At 44.5% G+C, this 15304-nt stretch overlaps 1 protein-coding gene and 1 non-coding gene across 2 annotated transcripts in view; both read left to right on the top strand.

Annotated features, from left to right (window-relative positions):
- GNPAT (glyceronephosphate O-acyltransferase) overlaps window positions 1-3899 on the top strand; it is a 34530-nt gene extending 30631 nt beyond the window's left edge. Inside the window, exons 14-16 of the mRNA XM_043477144.1 lie at window positions 48-141; window positions 776-837; window positions 3604-3899. Of these exons, the coding sequence (XP_043333079.1) occupies window positions 48-141; window positions 776-837; window positions 3604-3647 (200 nt within the window). The 3' untranslated portion in view covers window positions 3648-3899. The remainder of the gene's footprint in view (window positions 1-47; window positions 142-775; window positions 838-3603) is intronic.
- A 9299-nt stretch (window positions 3900-13198) lies between these two features.
- LOC122446943 lies at window positions 13199-13304 on the top strand. The gene has a single exon (XR_006271083.1). It is a non-coding gene; the product is annotated as a small nucleolar RNA U13 (small nucleolar RNA).
- The last annotated feature ends 2000 nt before the right edge of the window (window positions 13305-15304 follow it).

Below are 15304 nucleotides of genomic sequence, written 5' to 3'. Positions count from 1 at the left end.
GGGCCTCACAGTGTAATGATGTGTTATCCTCCATCCCTCTGTTCTAGGGGCTTCACAGTGTTATGATGTGTTATCCTCCGACGTACAGAAGAATGCCTTAGCAGCCTTTGTGAGGCTTGGTGTGTTGGAGAAGAAGAAGGTGTAAGTAATGGAGCACGATGCCCAGGGTGGGCTCAGGGTGCAGCGACCACTCAGAACAGTTGAGCACCAAGTCCATAGAGAGAACTGTGGAAACGCATGTGACCTAGGAAACATCACATCATGCTTCACTTTTGCATGTCCTGAGTAGGAAGTCACTCTGCATTACCATGCAGATTTTATGTGGCTATGAATAAAAATTATATTGAGGCAAAGGAAAAATTTGCTTTAGGCCAGCATTTTGGCTTTGACCTAATGATTGAAATTTATAGGTTAATTCTGGAGTAGAAAATGGCAACCCACTCCATTATTGCCTGAAATATTCCCTGGTCAGAGGAGCCTGGTGGGCGCAGTCCATGGGGTGCAAAGAATTGGACACAGCTGAGTGATTGAGTACATGTGCACACATATCGGTTAATTATAAGAAAATCCGGGTGTCAGGCATGTCGCGTGTGTGTGTGTGTGTGTGTGTGTGTGTGTGTGTATTCTTACCTATATATTAATGTACACACAACTTTCAACTATTTAAAACTAGCCTTGAGGACGACTATTTAAACATATTCTTACTATATAAAAAATGATGTTGTCTTTTCATCCTAATTTATGCAGTAAGAAAGCTTATCACTTTTTCTCCTAGAAATAATGATTATATATTTAGCGTGAATGAACCTGCCACAACAAAGTTAGAAGAAATGCTTGGTAAGTACCATTTAATAAAATGTGATGGGTTTTCATATTGCATTTAGCAACATATAGTAAAACAAGAAAGTACGGCACTAAATAATTTATCAAAATGAACAGCAGTCGAGCTTTAATACACACAGAGAACTATTTTTGTTTTTGTTTTTTTGTATTCATAGATAAGCTTTATTCCAGTGTCTACATAAAAATGAGTTGATGTTAATTAGGAAAAAGTTTTTCCAAAGGGGTTAAAATTTATCAACAACAGAATTTGGTCCTTCCCTTTAGGCAAAGAACTATTTCTATCATCTAGAGTTTTCTCAAGGAACTAAGGAGAAAACTAACAGAAAACACACCAGGCATAAAATAGGCAGTCTTATACAGCATAAAAATGATCAGCTTCTAACATAACTAATCAGGGTGCATGATCTAGTCCTGGTGACATCAAGAAAATTCCTCTCCTTCTAGTCCTTGGATTCATTAGCTCCCATTTCATTGCCATGGACCTTAGTTTCTTGAACAGGGCCTGAACCCAGGCCCTTAACAATGAAAGCAGAGAGTCCTAACCACTGGACTGCCTGGTTAGGACTATAAATAGCCTTCTGTTTATAGTATGTCTGAAATTTCAGAATACATAACCTTGAAACCTTGAAATTTTGTGGTGATGGTGTTCAGTTCCTAAGTCGTGTCTGACTCTGCAACCCATGGATGGCAGCACGCCAGGCGTCCCTGTCTTTCACCATCTCCCAGAGCTTGCTCAAACTCATGTCCATTGAGTCAGTGATGCCTTCCAACCATCTCGTCCTCTGTTGCCCCCTTCTCCTCTTGCCCTCAATCTTTCCTAGTATCAGGGTCTTTTCCAATGAGTCGACTTTTCACATCAGGTGGCCTGAGTATCGGAGCTTTAGCGTCAGCATCAGTCCTTCCAATGAATATTCAGGGTAGATTTCCTTTAGGATTGACTGGTTTGACCCCCTTACTATCCAAGGGACTCTCAAGAGTCTTCTCCAACACCACAGTTCAAAAAGCATCAGTTCTGCAGCACTCGGCTTTCTTATGGTCCAACTCTCACATCCATGACTTCTGGAAAAACTGTAGCTTTTGACTATGCGGATCTTTGTTAGCAAAGTGACATCTCTGCTTTTTTAATATGCTGTCTAGGTTTTTCATAGGTTTTCTTCCAAGAAGCAAGTATCTTTTTAAAAATGTCATAGCTGCAGTCACCGTCCACAGAGGCCATTAAAATTAAGTCTGTCATTGTTTCCATTCTTTGCCTATCTATTTGCCATGAAATGATGGGACCAGACGCCATGATCTTAGCTTTCTGAATGTTGAGTTTTAAGCCAACTTTTTCACTCTCCTCTTTCATCTCCATCAAGAGGCTCTTTAGTTCCTCTTCGCTTTCTGCCATTAGGGTGGTATCGTCTGCATATCTGAGGTTGTTGATATTTCTCCCAGCAATCTTGATTCCAGTTGTGCTTCATCCAGCCCAGCATATCGCATGACCTACTCTGTATATAAGTTAAATAAACAGGGTGACAATATACAGCCTTGACGTCCTCCTTTCCCAGTTTTGAGCCTGTCTGTTTATTCCATATCTGGTTCTGTTTCTTCTTGACCTGCATACGGGTTTCTCAGGAGGCAGGTAAGTTGGTCCAGTATTCCCATCTCTTTAAGAATTTTCCACAGTTGGTTATGATCCACACAGTCAAAGGCTTTAGCATAGTCAGTGAAGCAAAAGTAGATGGTTTTTGGAATTCTCTTGCTTTTTCTATGAGACAATGGGTGTTGGCAATTTGATCTCTGGCTCCTCTGCCTTTTCTAAATCCAGTTTGTACATCTGGAAGTTCTCAGTTCACGTACTGTTGAAGCCTAGTTTGAAGGATTTTGAGCATTACCTTGCGAAATGAACGCAATTGTGCGGTAGCTTGAACATTCTTTGGCATTGCCTTCCTTTGGGAATGGAATGAAAACTGACCTTTTCCAGTCCTGTGGCCACTGATGAGTTTTCCAAATTTGCTGGCATATTGAATGCAGCACTTTAATAGCATCATCTTTTAGATTTGAAATACCTCAGCTGAAATTCTGTCACCTCTACTAGCTTTGTTCATAGTAATGCTGCTTAAAGCCTACTTGACTTCACACTCTAGGATGTCTGACTCTAGGTGAGTGACCACACCATCATGGTTATCTGGGTGATTAAGACCTTTTTTGTACAGTTCTTTGGTGTGTTTTTGCCACCTCTTATTATCTTCTGCTTCTGTTAGGTCCATACCACTTCTGTCCTTTGTTGTGCCCATCTTTTGCATGATACATTCCCTTGGTGTCTCTAATTTTCTTGAAGAGATCTCTAGCCTTTCCCATTCCTTTGTTTTCTTCTATTTCTTTGCATTGTTCATTTAAGATGTTTTTCTTTATCTCCCTGCTATTCTTTGGAATTTGGTGAGAGAGGCATAAAACTAAAACAGACACCAAAACCCTCATTCTGAGGATGATGGAGTTGATTTCTTAATCTCAGAAGGCAACTGTGTGAGTGTGAACATACTAGAACATGCTGGCCTTGAAGTTCAGGAAACGTGGCTGGGGCACAGTGGCCATGCCCATCGCCTCTTTGAGACACTGCTGCTTCTCTTATTAAGGGTGCTGCTGTCTCCACTGATCCCTTTTCAGTCTGTAAAACTGCACAAGTGTCATGTGTTTTTCTTTTGCCAGTGTCCAAGCAGTTGTACGAGGAAGAGCAAACTCAGTGCCATTTCATGAGCCATCTCTCTGTTTTTACCTCAGGTTGTAAAACACCGGTAGGAAAACCAGCAACTGCGAAGCTTTAATGATTGCCAAATGGTTATGGAAAAATTGGTCGTGTTGTTTCTGTCATTTACGGACTCTTATTACAACAAAGAGAGAAGTAAAGGAAGAGACCCATCTTCTCATCCTTTATAAGGCTTCGAGAACAGTGGACTCAGTACAGAGGGAAAGCCATCAATTTAAGCAGTCAGTGAAATCTCCTCCACAATGGTTAAAAAGACATTTGTGTCCAGCCCTGTGTGTGTTTTAAAATAAAACAGGCTTTTGGAAACATGTTTGGAAATACAAAGCCTAGCTTCTATTTCACTAACACTTTCAGTTTATTACATGTATTTAACTGTTCTGTTGACTTCTGAATTAAAAATGCAGCATCAACTCTATAAAGGCTCTGGCTATCAAAACTACTAGAAAGGGCATGTCTTACGCTTCTCATGACTTTAATTCAGGTTACCTCAAACAACTACACATTTGACAAAGATATATAATAAAGTAGCTAGCTTCTGTTAAACTTTGCCACCCAGGGGCCTTAATCAGTAAAACTGAATTAGAGAAAGTACATGTGACAAAGAGAAGTTATGAGATGTATCATAAATAGGCTTAACAATTCAAAGGAAGAAAAGTTTGAAATAAGATGGGCAAAAGCAAAAACCTTGACCGCTCGCCACTTCTGGAAGGGCATTTAAGCTGAGAACTTAGATGAGATCAGCCAGTCCTCAACATGTGGGGCTGAGGTGACAGAGGAGGGGGCAAGGGGTGAGCGTGCAGAGAGAACTGTGATCAGAATGTCCTGGGATTGGTTCTGAAGGACCTGGAAGACCAGTGTAACTGAAACAAGAGCCGTGGAAAATGAAATTAAAAAGAAAGGCAGGTATATTCATCTGCTTGGGCTGCCATAAGGAAATACCACAGAGTGGGCAGCTTAAACAGCAGAAATTTGGTTTTTTACAGTTCTGGAGGCTCAAAGTCCAAGACCAAGGTGCCAGCAAGGTAGGTTTCATTCTGAAGCCTCTTTCCTGGGCTTGTAGGCCACCATCTTGCAGTGTGCTCACCTTACCTCTCTATGTGTCTGAAGACAGAACAGTCTCACTGGTATCTCTTCTTAGAAGGGCGTTACCCCATCAGACTAGGGCCCCACCCCATTTGCCCAATCTAGCCCTAATTACTGCCAACGGCTCCAGATATGTCACATTGGGAATTAGGGCTTCAATATCTGAATTTCGAACTGTGGTGCTGGAGAAGACTGTTGAGAGTCCGTTGGACAGCAGGGAAATCAAACCAGTCGATCCTAAAGGAAATCAGTCCTGAACATTCATTGGAGGGGCTGATGCTGAATCTCCAATATTTTGGCCACCTGATGTGAAGAACTGACTCATTGGAAAAGACCCTGATACGAGGAAAGATTGAGGGCAAGAGGAGAAGGGGGCAACAGAGGACGAGATGGTTGGAAGGCATCACCGACTCAGTGGACATGAGTTTAAGCAAGCTCTGGAGATGGAGAAGGGCAGAGAAGCCTGGCGTGCTGCAGTCCGTGGGGTCGCAAAGAGTCGGACACAGCTGAGCGACTGGACAACAATAACAATCTGAATTTGGGGACCACCATTCAGTCCATAGCAGCAAGCTTCAATTTCTGCAGTGCCTTAGAGAATTCTTGTAAAATGTTTGAATAGGAATATAAGTCCCATGGGAAATGCTGAAACGTGGTTTCAGCATTTGGTTGTAGGACTGTCTGTATCCAAATGGCTGGAATGTGCGTTTGTTCCCCAGAGGCCCAGCTGTTTGTGCTGCACATCCGGGTTGGAGAGTCCCTCGCCTAGTCCGTGCGTTGGGGGCAGAGGGGCCCTCTGTGTGGCTCTGCTTGTTGGGAAGCCAGAGAAGACTGCCTGAGAGTGGAGGAGTCAGTTGAACAGTGCTTGGCTTGTATGGATCGTACGGCTCGCCAGCTAAACAGCCCTGAGCTGCTGCCCTCCAGGCAGTCCAGAGCAGTGGGGAGGCCGGGCCCTGGCCACTCCTCGCTGAGTGGGTGTGCCTTAGAAAGACTCCCCATGCACCCAATCTGGTTACTTGTTTTATCGTGCTAGGTATGTGTTGAAGACTGAGTAAGACGACTTTTATTTACTTTTTGATGTGTTTGTAATGCATTTCCAGTTTGGGGACAAAGCTACTTGGGTGCAAATGGCTGTAGAGTTGTCTCCTGGCCAGTTCTGGCATCAGAGCCAGGCAAGGAAGCCCATAGTGGAGAGTCAGGAAAAGGCAGTACAACCCAGACAGTTGAGGTCTTGCCCTAGGGGCAGCTGTGGGAGGTGAGGGGGTGGGTGGGGCTTTTTCCCTCTCAGTCTCCTCCGACCCTCCCAAGTCACCCAAGTCAATCTAAAGTCTTAGTCAAAGAACAGCGTGCTTCCTGTTCTGATGGGGCTTCCTATGCTGATAGGGCTTCAAAGTGGGTACCTTGTACCCTGACCCACATGAGCTCCTGCACATACCTGCGGTTACAAGCCACACTGCTGTCCCTAAACTGCCCCTGCCCGCCATCCCATCTATAAATTGTGGACCTGCCCTTGCTTTGAAGTAAGTAAAAGAAAGACCCATAGCATCTGGTTTTCCAGGACAGTCTCCCATCCTAACACCACACAACGTAGCAGCCAAGAATGCAGAGTCTGAAGCCCAACTGGCTGTGAAGTCCAGCAACCATACATGAGCCCTGTGTGATTTGCTTAACATCTTAAAGCCTCAACTCCCTTATCCATAAAATGGGGATGATGAGAGTACCACTTGAGTTGTAAGAAATACTGTCAGCAAAATGTTAGATCCAGTCTTTGGCAGTAAGTATAACCTGTTGTTACCGTGACTAATGACTGCAACACACCCTACTTGGCCTCCAGAGTAAATGCGATTGGACGCTTCCAGAGTGGTCAGTACGGCCGTAGGCACTTGCATCCCTGACTGACAACCTCAGGAGCCAACCTCAGTCCAGCTCTTTAACCCAAGAGCGTTACATGTGCCTCACTGGGCTGTCTCTCACAGACATCTGCTGTCCAAGGCCCGCTGGGCCACGGTGGAAATCATAGCTTTCCAGATATCCCTTCTTCCTCTCACCAATAGGATCGAATCCTTCAGTGTGGGCTAGAAAACAGATTTTGATGTGTTATTTGACTCTGTTCATATCTTTACTTTTTTGTTTTTCCAGATTAAAGTTATCAACTCTGACAGAAGTATGACTTCCCCTTCAGTAGGTTCAAACACATTTTTTTCTAGAGCCCACCCTGGGCTGGTTGCTTTCTAGGCCTGCAAATTGCTGTCAACCAGGGGTTTCCCATCACTGGGAAACTGTTACCTTGACATTTCCCTTCACTTTTCTGCACTGGATTCCCCTCTCTCTTGGATCCCATGTCTTTCTTTTTATCTTTTTATTAATTTTAGTGAAGCACATGTTCCAGGGGTATGAGGAATTAGTATTTTAGATTTCACCTGCTTAAAAGTATCTTTCCACAGTCACAGTTGTCTGATGGCTTAGCTGGGTATAGAGTTCTAGGGTAGAGATAATTTTCCTTCAGTATTTTGAAAAGCATTTCTCCTTTATCTTCTGTTTTCTAAAGTTGATTAGAACATTCTGATCCCTGAATGTAAAGTACTTGCTTTCTCAGAAAATCTTTAGGATCTCCCTTCTGAAATTTCAGGTGATGGGCTTTGTTCTCAGTGACTTTCTGTTTGTGGCTCAACCAAATTTATGATCTAACTGTTCAGGTCAGAAGTCTGAGAGGGAACCTCAGTGGGCTGCCTTCTGAGGCTGTCATGGGTGTACGTTTCCTCACTTTTTCCAGCTTCCAAAGACCACCATAGCTCCTGGCTCCCCTCAAAGCCACGGTGTCCAGCTGAGTCCTCACAGTGCCTCTTCCTGCTTCTCTCTTCTGTCTGTCTCTCTTCCACTTTTTAAAAACATGGTGGTATAATTGAATTAGCATTATATTGGTTTCAGGTGTAAATGTCATAATTCAGCATTTGTATACATTGCAAAATGATCCCCACAATAAGTCCAGTTATTACTCGTCACCAAATATAGTTACAGAATTCTTTTTTCCTGTCATGGGAACTTTTAAGACCTATTCTCAACAACTGTCAAGTATGCAATACAGTATTATTAATTAGAGTCACCATCCTGTACATCACATCCCCAGGACTTAACTCATTTTGTAACTGGAAGCTTGTTCCTTTTGACCCACCCCACCCCCGGATCCATTTCATCCACGTCCAAACCTGCTGCCTCAGGCAACCACCTATCTGTTCTCTATATCCATGAACTCAATTTTTTCTTTTTTTTCCCTTTAGATTCAACATGTAAGTGAGATTGTATGGTATTTATCTTTTCTTGTGTGACTTACTTCACTTAGCATAATGCCCTCGGGGTCCATCCAGACTGTCATAAATGGCAAGATTTCCTTCCTTTTTTATGACTGAGTAGTATTCTACTGTATATAAATACCACAACTTCTCTATCCATTCATTTATTGATGGACATTAAGGTTGCTTTTATGTCTCAGCTATTAATACTAGGGCTCCCCAGGTGGCGCTAGTGGTAAAGAACTTGCTGCCAATGCAGGAGACATAAGAGACCCTGGTTTGATCCCTGGGTCAGGAAGATCCCCTGGAGAAGGGTATGATAACCCACTCCAGTATCCTTACCTGCAGGACCCCATGGACAGAGGAGCCTGGTGGGCTACAGTCCATGGGGTGGCAAAGAGTCAAACACAAGCTGAAGCAACTTAGCACACAACAGGCACAGTCCTAGCTGCTTCTGTGTAGACTCTTGAGGCTTGAAACCTTTGATTTCTTTGGAAACTGAGCCATTAAATACTGAGAACAAAAAGGAAACAATTCCACAAATAACTAATACATAAAAAATTAACTTTCCTTAGAAAGTGTGATTCTTCCCCAGCTGTGTTAAATGGAAATGAAAAAATAAGATTTTCCATCTGTGTCAGTTTGACAAAGTAGAAACAAAGCAACTCGTTCAGCTTTCTTTTCCCATGGGAAACTCACAGGTAGAAAGATTTATCAGTTTCTCCAGGCAAGCCTGTAGGTTAAAGCAGAACACATCTGTATGGCCACAACTAGCTGTATTTATGTGTTAGTGGCTGACAAGTGTTGTCTCAGAGTCACCCGGAGAGCTGGCTGAACATACAGGTTCCCGGGTAACCCCACTAGGGCGGGCCTAGAGTTCCGAGCACAGTGTCCAGGTCGGACGGCTCTAGGAAGGCATGATCTTGGGGCCACTGGGCAGAAGTCAGTCAAGGTCACCCAAGCGGCCCGTTCTCAGGCTGTGATGAGCTGCCCCATGGATGGAGGGGCAGAGCCAGGACTCAGCCAGAGCTGGGATGCAGCAGCTCTGGCAGCAGGTACTCAGGGACAGCAATGATGCGGGTTTCCTATTAATAAAAATGATACTCTGGAACAGGAGCACTACTAATTTACTTTCACTGGCCAAAGCAGTATGAACATCTACATCTTTCTTTTCTCCACTGCACTGGGTCTTTGCTGCACTGGGCTTTCTCTACTTGCATTGTGCGGGTTTCTCGTTGTAGTGGCTTCTCATCTTGTGGAGCACGGGCTCTAGTGTATGAGCTTAGTTGCTCGTATGGAATCTTAGTTCCTGGACCAGGGATTGAACCCAAGTCCCCTGCATTCCAAATGGATTCTTAACCATTGGACCACCAGCCAAGTCCCTACATCTACATTTTCCCAATGGTTTTATTTTCCTTTCTTACCTGTTCATGATGTTTCTTTTGTAGGTTTGGACTAGACTTCTTCAGAAGTGCATTAAAGAGTGTGAAATTAGAAAAACCTAATCCCACTGCAGGTCAGGAGAGCTGGACCACATATGCTCTTCTGTAGGTTTCCAGCCACTTGGACCAGTGCTGACACGTGGGGACAGGACCAGGCCACAGCTTGCCTCCCGTAGGTGGGTCTTCTGGGCACGCATTCAGGCTGCTGCCACCTGCCCCTTAAAGATAAACAGTGATCACAACAGCTAACGTGCATTAAGCACTTGCTGTGTGTGCCGGGCACCATCTTAAATCCCTTATATGTGTTCACTCATTTACTCCTGCAGACAGCAGGCTGCATGTTACTCTACCTCCATCATATGGCTGCCCAGACAGACTGAGGTTAAATAACCCACCCAGATTCACACAGCAAGAAAGTTGGAACTAACTGTCAAGCAGTCATTTTACCGTGGAGCTGTCCCTGGGAGCCGGCTGTGCACAAAAGCAGAGATGACTGTACGGGATCACAGGAGAGGCTCCACTTCCAAGGAGAAAGTAGGGGAAAGAGCGCCTTCCCAGGGGAAGAAAGACCAGCTGTTCCTGCAAGTCCTGGTCCACACGAAGGGGGCAGCCAAGGAAGGCAGGCAGGCTGGAGCTGGGCTGAGGGCCCGCAGAGACTCTGGCCTTTCTGCCCCAGGACTGGGGAGAGGGCTGGGAAGGGCAGCTGGGACAGCAGTGCTAGTGGGGCCACATTTCCATCACTGGCCCCTGCTTCGTGGTGTCCAGAAAGCTGGAGGGATAGCACGCCCTCCTGTCCGCATAGGCATGGCCGTGCCCGGCCCTGGGGCCTGTTCCCAGCTGGCCAGGGCACCAACCCAGGCCCAAGCCTGCCGCTACCTTGTACCAGGCCCTGAAGCCTCAGTTTCTCGTCTCTTCCATGAGGGGGCACCTGTTCACTCCCAGCGCTCTAGCCCACAGGAAGCATCCAGTAAAGATCAGATCATTGTCGGCTCTTACTGTCCTCACACATGGGCACTGCAGAGGCTGGGCCCTCTCGCCTCCAGCCGGTCCTGTGGGTAGTGGCCCTCGTGGCCAGCAGAGCGCTTCCCAGGGGTAGGTGTCAGTGACCCTGCTGGTGGGATGCTCATGGCATCTCCATTGGCTCAGGTTGTCCTTAGCTTGAGAGGAGGAAATTACGCTCTTTAAGTGTACAATTCATGAGTTGAAACTGAAGGTACTGCTCTGCTTGAAAGCCTGAAGCTTCCCATTGTGCAAGCTGTCAGGCATGGCAGCCTCTGAACTGAAGAGCTTAAGGTCAGGGATGCAGGCAAGGCCTCAGTGGGCCCCGGGGTGCACCCAAGGCCAGATGGGGCCACCTCTGTGCCACTCGACCTCAGCAGAGCCTTAATATTAGTCATTTGATCCTCAGGACAACTGTGAGGTTGTTACCCTTAGGTTAATCCTTTTATCCCCAGGAAACCTGAGCTACATGGACTTTCTGGGACATGATTATTTAAATTGTTTCCATTTACTGTTTCCATTTCATGAATGCTTTTGGTGAAACAACCACCCCAACAGGACTATAAAATGTTCAATCACAGGCCAGAGGCCAAAGGGATGGAGTTGCAGGAGCCCAGGCAATGGCCCAGAGCTGCTCAGGGCAGGACCTGGGGAAGCAAAAGTGCAGGTCAAAGGGGTGGGGGTGGGTCACTTAAGCTGCCCCGGGACTCAGCGGAGGACAGAATCTTCCTGGAGTGGAGACAGGCTCCCACAGTGAGGCCACTGTGGCTTCCTGCTGGCGTATCAGCTTTGCTGTCATCACTGAGTCCACGGCCTCCTTCCTCTCTCTCTGTCTTTAATTCTTTATTTAAAATCACCGTCCAAATATACATATGTGGCTGAATATTTCTTGATGTTTCCACTTTTCTCCTTATGTTTTTTCTTTTCCTTTCTCACAGTTCAAACAATTAAGCTTCCTTTTCTTTGTCTTAGGGCAAATTATTAATAGCAGTGGGATGGAAGGCAGAAAGAATTGCCAGCAAAATGTCTCCCTCTTAGACTTTTAGACTTGTTTTCAAGAAACTAGGGATAAAACTACCATATGACTCAGCAATTCCACTACTGGGCATATATCCTGAGAAAATCATAATTCAAGATGACACATGTCCATTGGAGCATGATTTACAATAGCCAGGACGTGGAAGTAACTTAAATGTCCATTGACAGATGAATGGATAAAGATGTGGTACATATACACAATGGAACATTATTCAGCCATAAGAAGGAACAAAATTGTGCCATTTATTGTTGTTGATCACTTACCAAGTCGTGTCCAGCTGTTTGTGACCCCATGGACTGCAGCACATCAGGCTTCCCCATCCTTCGCTATCTCCAGGAGCTTGCTCAAACTCACATCCATCGAGTCAGTGATGCTGTCCAACCATCTCATCCTCTGTCGTCCCCTTCTCCTCCTGCCCTCAGTCTTTCCCAGCATCAGGTCATTTGTAGTGAGGTGGATAAACCTAGAGTCTGTTTCACACAGAGTGAAGTCAAGTCATAAAGAGAAAAACAAATATCGTATACTAACACATGTATAAGGAATCTAGAAAAATGGGACTGGTGAACCTATTTGTAGGGAAGGCATAGAAACCAGATGTAGAGAACGGACTGTGGACACAGCATGGAAGGAAAGGTTGGGATGAATTCAGAGAGCAGCACCGACATATATAAACTGCCGTGCATAAAACAGATAGCTATCTGGAAGCTGTTGTATAACACAGGAAGTGAGGCTTGGTGCTCTGTGCCAAGCTAGGGGAGTGGGGTGGGGGTGGGGTGGGAGGGAGTTTCGGGGGGTGGATCTATACATAAGTATATTTATATATACTTAGAGCTGATTCACATTGTTGTACAGTGGAAACTAGCACAACACTGGAAAGCAATTATCCTCCAATTTAAAAACAAATCCTATGATAAACTCTAATGGAAAGGAATATTTTAAAAATATTTTTAAAAGAACATATGTATATACATACATGAAAAAAGACTTTGAGAGAAGGTTGCTGCTTGCCAAAAACAATTTATTACTGTAAGACATTTTCTGCCATGTGTATTTTTCCATTTTCCCTTCCACATTATCTGTGTAGCCTTGTAAACACATCGTAATCCAAAACAGCTGAGATTTGTAAATAAAACATAAATCAATGTTTAAAAAAAATAAACCTGAGGCAGAAGATAGGATTTGCGGAGAGGAGCAAGGCTCCAAGAAAGGAGTGAGAAAGAAAGACACCTCCCCCGACCACCACCTGGTCCTAAAGTTCTTCAGAAAGAAAGATGGCCTTGGGGCTGGGGGGGCAGGGAGGGGTTTGTCCTACAGGATTCAGTCTACTGTTGAATCCAGAAATCAACAGTGGGGTGCTGGGTTATGGGTAGGGCAGCAAGCAGGGCAGGGTGAGGAGTGTTGGCAAGGAGAACCCAGACCCCGGGGTTCATTGTAACAGTAAAACCTGATATCCTTAATGTCCTCTGTGAGGTAAAAGATGATCTTCCCAACCCAAGGATTGAACCCAGGCCTCCCACACTGCAAGCAGATTCTTTACCATCTGAGCCACCAGGGAAACCCATATAAAGGGACAGCCAGACAAAAAGCAAGCTCAGGAAAAATAAACATGAAAACAGATTGGAAATGAAAAACTCGGTAGAAGTTTGGAAGATGAAGGCATTTCTCACACATTAGGGCAAAAAGAAATATAAAGATGAAAACTGGAAAGTAATCTTTCCCTCTGAGGTTCTAATTATCTGCATTCTAAATGTGATGCCTGATCCTTTTGTAGTTCATGAGCATGATGATTGGGTGTTCACGCTGCTGCGTGACATGTGCCTCCCTCACAAACCTTGTTACGACATCGGCACATTACCTGTCTGACGTGAAAAAAAAAAGAAAAAAAAAAAAAAGAAAATAAATGTGATGCCCCTGTAAAAGTTTCTTTGTGCTCTTGTCTGAATACCTTCTTCTAACCTATCTTCCAGTTCAATAATGCTGCATCTGATTTTCTCTTTAACTCAATCTATTGGTTCTCAATTTCAGGTTTTGAGTTTTACAGCTCTAGGCTCTCCGTTTCACTATTTTGTGTGTTGGCTTTTTCATTTCTGGTTCTGAGAAACTCTGAATTTTGTCATTTATTCCTGAGAACATATTAAAATTGTACCTGATAACTCTTTTATCTGGGTCCTCTGTTAAGTCTGTTTCTATTGTCTATTGTTTCTCTTTCGTTTGAATCAAATGGTCTCTTTCTCTCAAAGATCTCACTGTTTTTATTTGAGGACTAAACACCGTATATAAAAAAGTTACAGACTACTTGAGAATTTTATATCCTCAGTGAAAGATTTGGCATTTGCTTCTGGCTGTTCACTGGAGGAACTAGCAACCACAAATCCCCTTCATCTATGGTTTATGATGAGTCCACCCTCAGCTTCTGTCCTTTGACAGCCTCTCTATTTCTGGTTTGTCTTTGACTTTCAGAGTTCCAGTCCTAAAAGCCTACCTGTGACTGGTTCATGTTCCTGTATGGCAGAAACCAACACTACAGTTTAAGGCAATTATCCTCTAATTAAAAATTTTAAAAATAAAAGTTCATAAATCACATACATTTGTTTAATGGGTAAATCTGCTTTAGGAAGTAGGCAAAGAAGTATATTATTGCTAGGTTAAAGGGCTTGTGCATGCGTGCTCAGCCGCTTCAGTCACGTCTGACTCTGTGACCCTAGGACTGTAGCCCGCCAGGCCTCTCTGTCCATGTTATTCTCCAGACAAGAGGACTGGAGTGGGTTTGCCCTCCACTGGGGGATCTTCCCAATTCAGGGATTCAACCCGCATCTCCTGTGTCTCTTGTATTGCAGGCAAATTCTTCACCCACTGAGCCACCTGGGAAGCCCTGGAGTAATTCTGTAATTTCAAGTTATCCAGGGAATCAGTTTATGGTAATTGTTAATTCTGGCTTGGCTTATGTAACCTTGCTTAATGTGTTTAACTGGTATAGTAGTCTGAAATTGGCAAATCAGGCAAAACTAATGAAGTGTGACATGAGAAACACAGCTCTTTTCCTGCAACTTTCCTTCTTGGTGGTTTAGTCCCGAAGTCGTGTCTGGATCTTTGTGACCCCATGGACTGTAATCTGCCAGGCTCCTCTGTCCATGAGATTCTCCAGGCAAGAATACTAGAGTGGGTTGCCATTTCCTTCTCCAGGGGATCTTCCTGCCCAGGAATTGAACCCAGGTCTCCTGTATTGCAGGCAGATTCTTTACCAACTGAGCTACAAGGGAAGCTCTTTCCTACTTAAATGACACCTACCCAGTGGCTTAGGAGCTTCCCTCGCCTCTGCATGGCGCCATCACAAGCGTTTTAACCCCCAAGGCAGTTACTGTGTGTTTGAGACTGTTTAATATCAGTCTTACTCAGAACTTGAGAGCTTGTTTGGAGGTTCTAGCAGGGGAGTGCAGCTACTCATGTGCCCTTGACTGAAGACCAGTCCTCCTCTAGGGACGACTGCCCTACAACATTTTTGGACTTCCCTTGTGGCTCAGATGGTAAAGTGTCTGCTTATAATGCGGGACACCAGGGTTCGACCCCTGGGTCGGGAAGATCCCCTGGAGAAGGGAATGGCAACCCACTCCAGTACTCTTGCTTGGAAAATCCCAAGGACGGAGGAGCCTTGTAGGCTACAGTCCATGGGGTCCCAAAGAGTTGGACAGGGCTGAACGACTTCACTTTTCTTTCACTCAGAACTTAACAATGTACATCTTGTGATTAGTGGAAATAGTCTTATTGTAACTATCTCATTAACTCAAACCTGCAACTTCATTCTTTTAAGGAAGTTAAAAAAACACCCTCTGACTTAAAGGAGTACATATAATTTTAACAGAGTACC

The sequence above is a fragment of the Cervus canadensis genome, chromosome 8, assembly GCF_019320065.1.
Source record: "Cervus canadensis isolate Bull #8, Minnesota chromosome 8, ASM1932006v1, whole genome shotgun sequence".
In the NCBI taxonomy this organism is placed as follows: Eukaryota; Metazoa; Chordata; class Mammalia; order Artiodactyla; family Cervidae; genus Cervus; species Cervus canadensis.
This window is presented reverse-complemented; position numbering and strand designations above follow the sequence as displayed.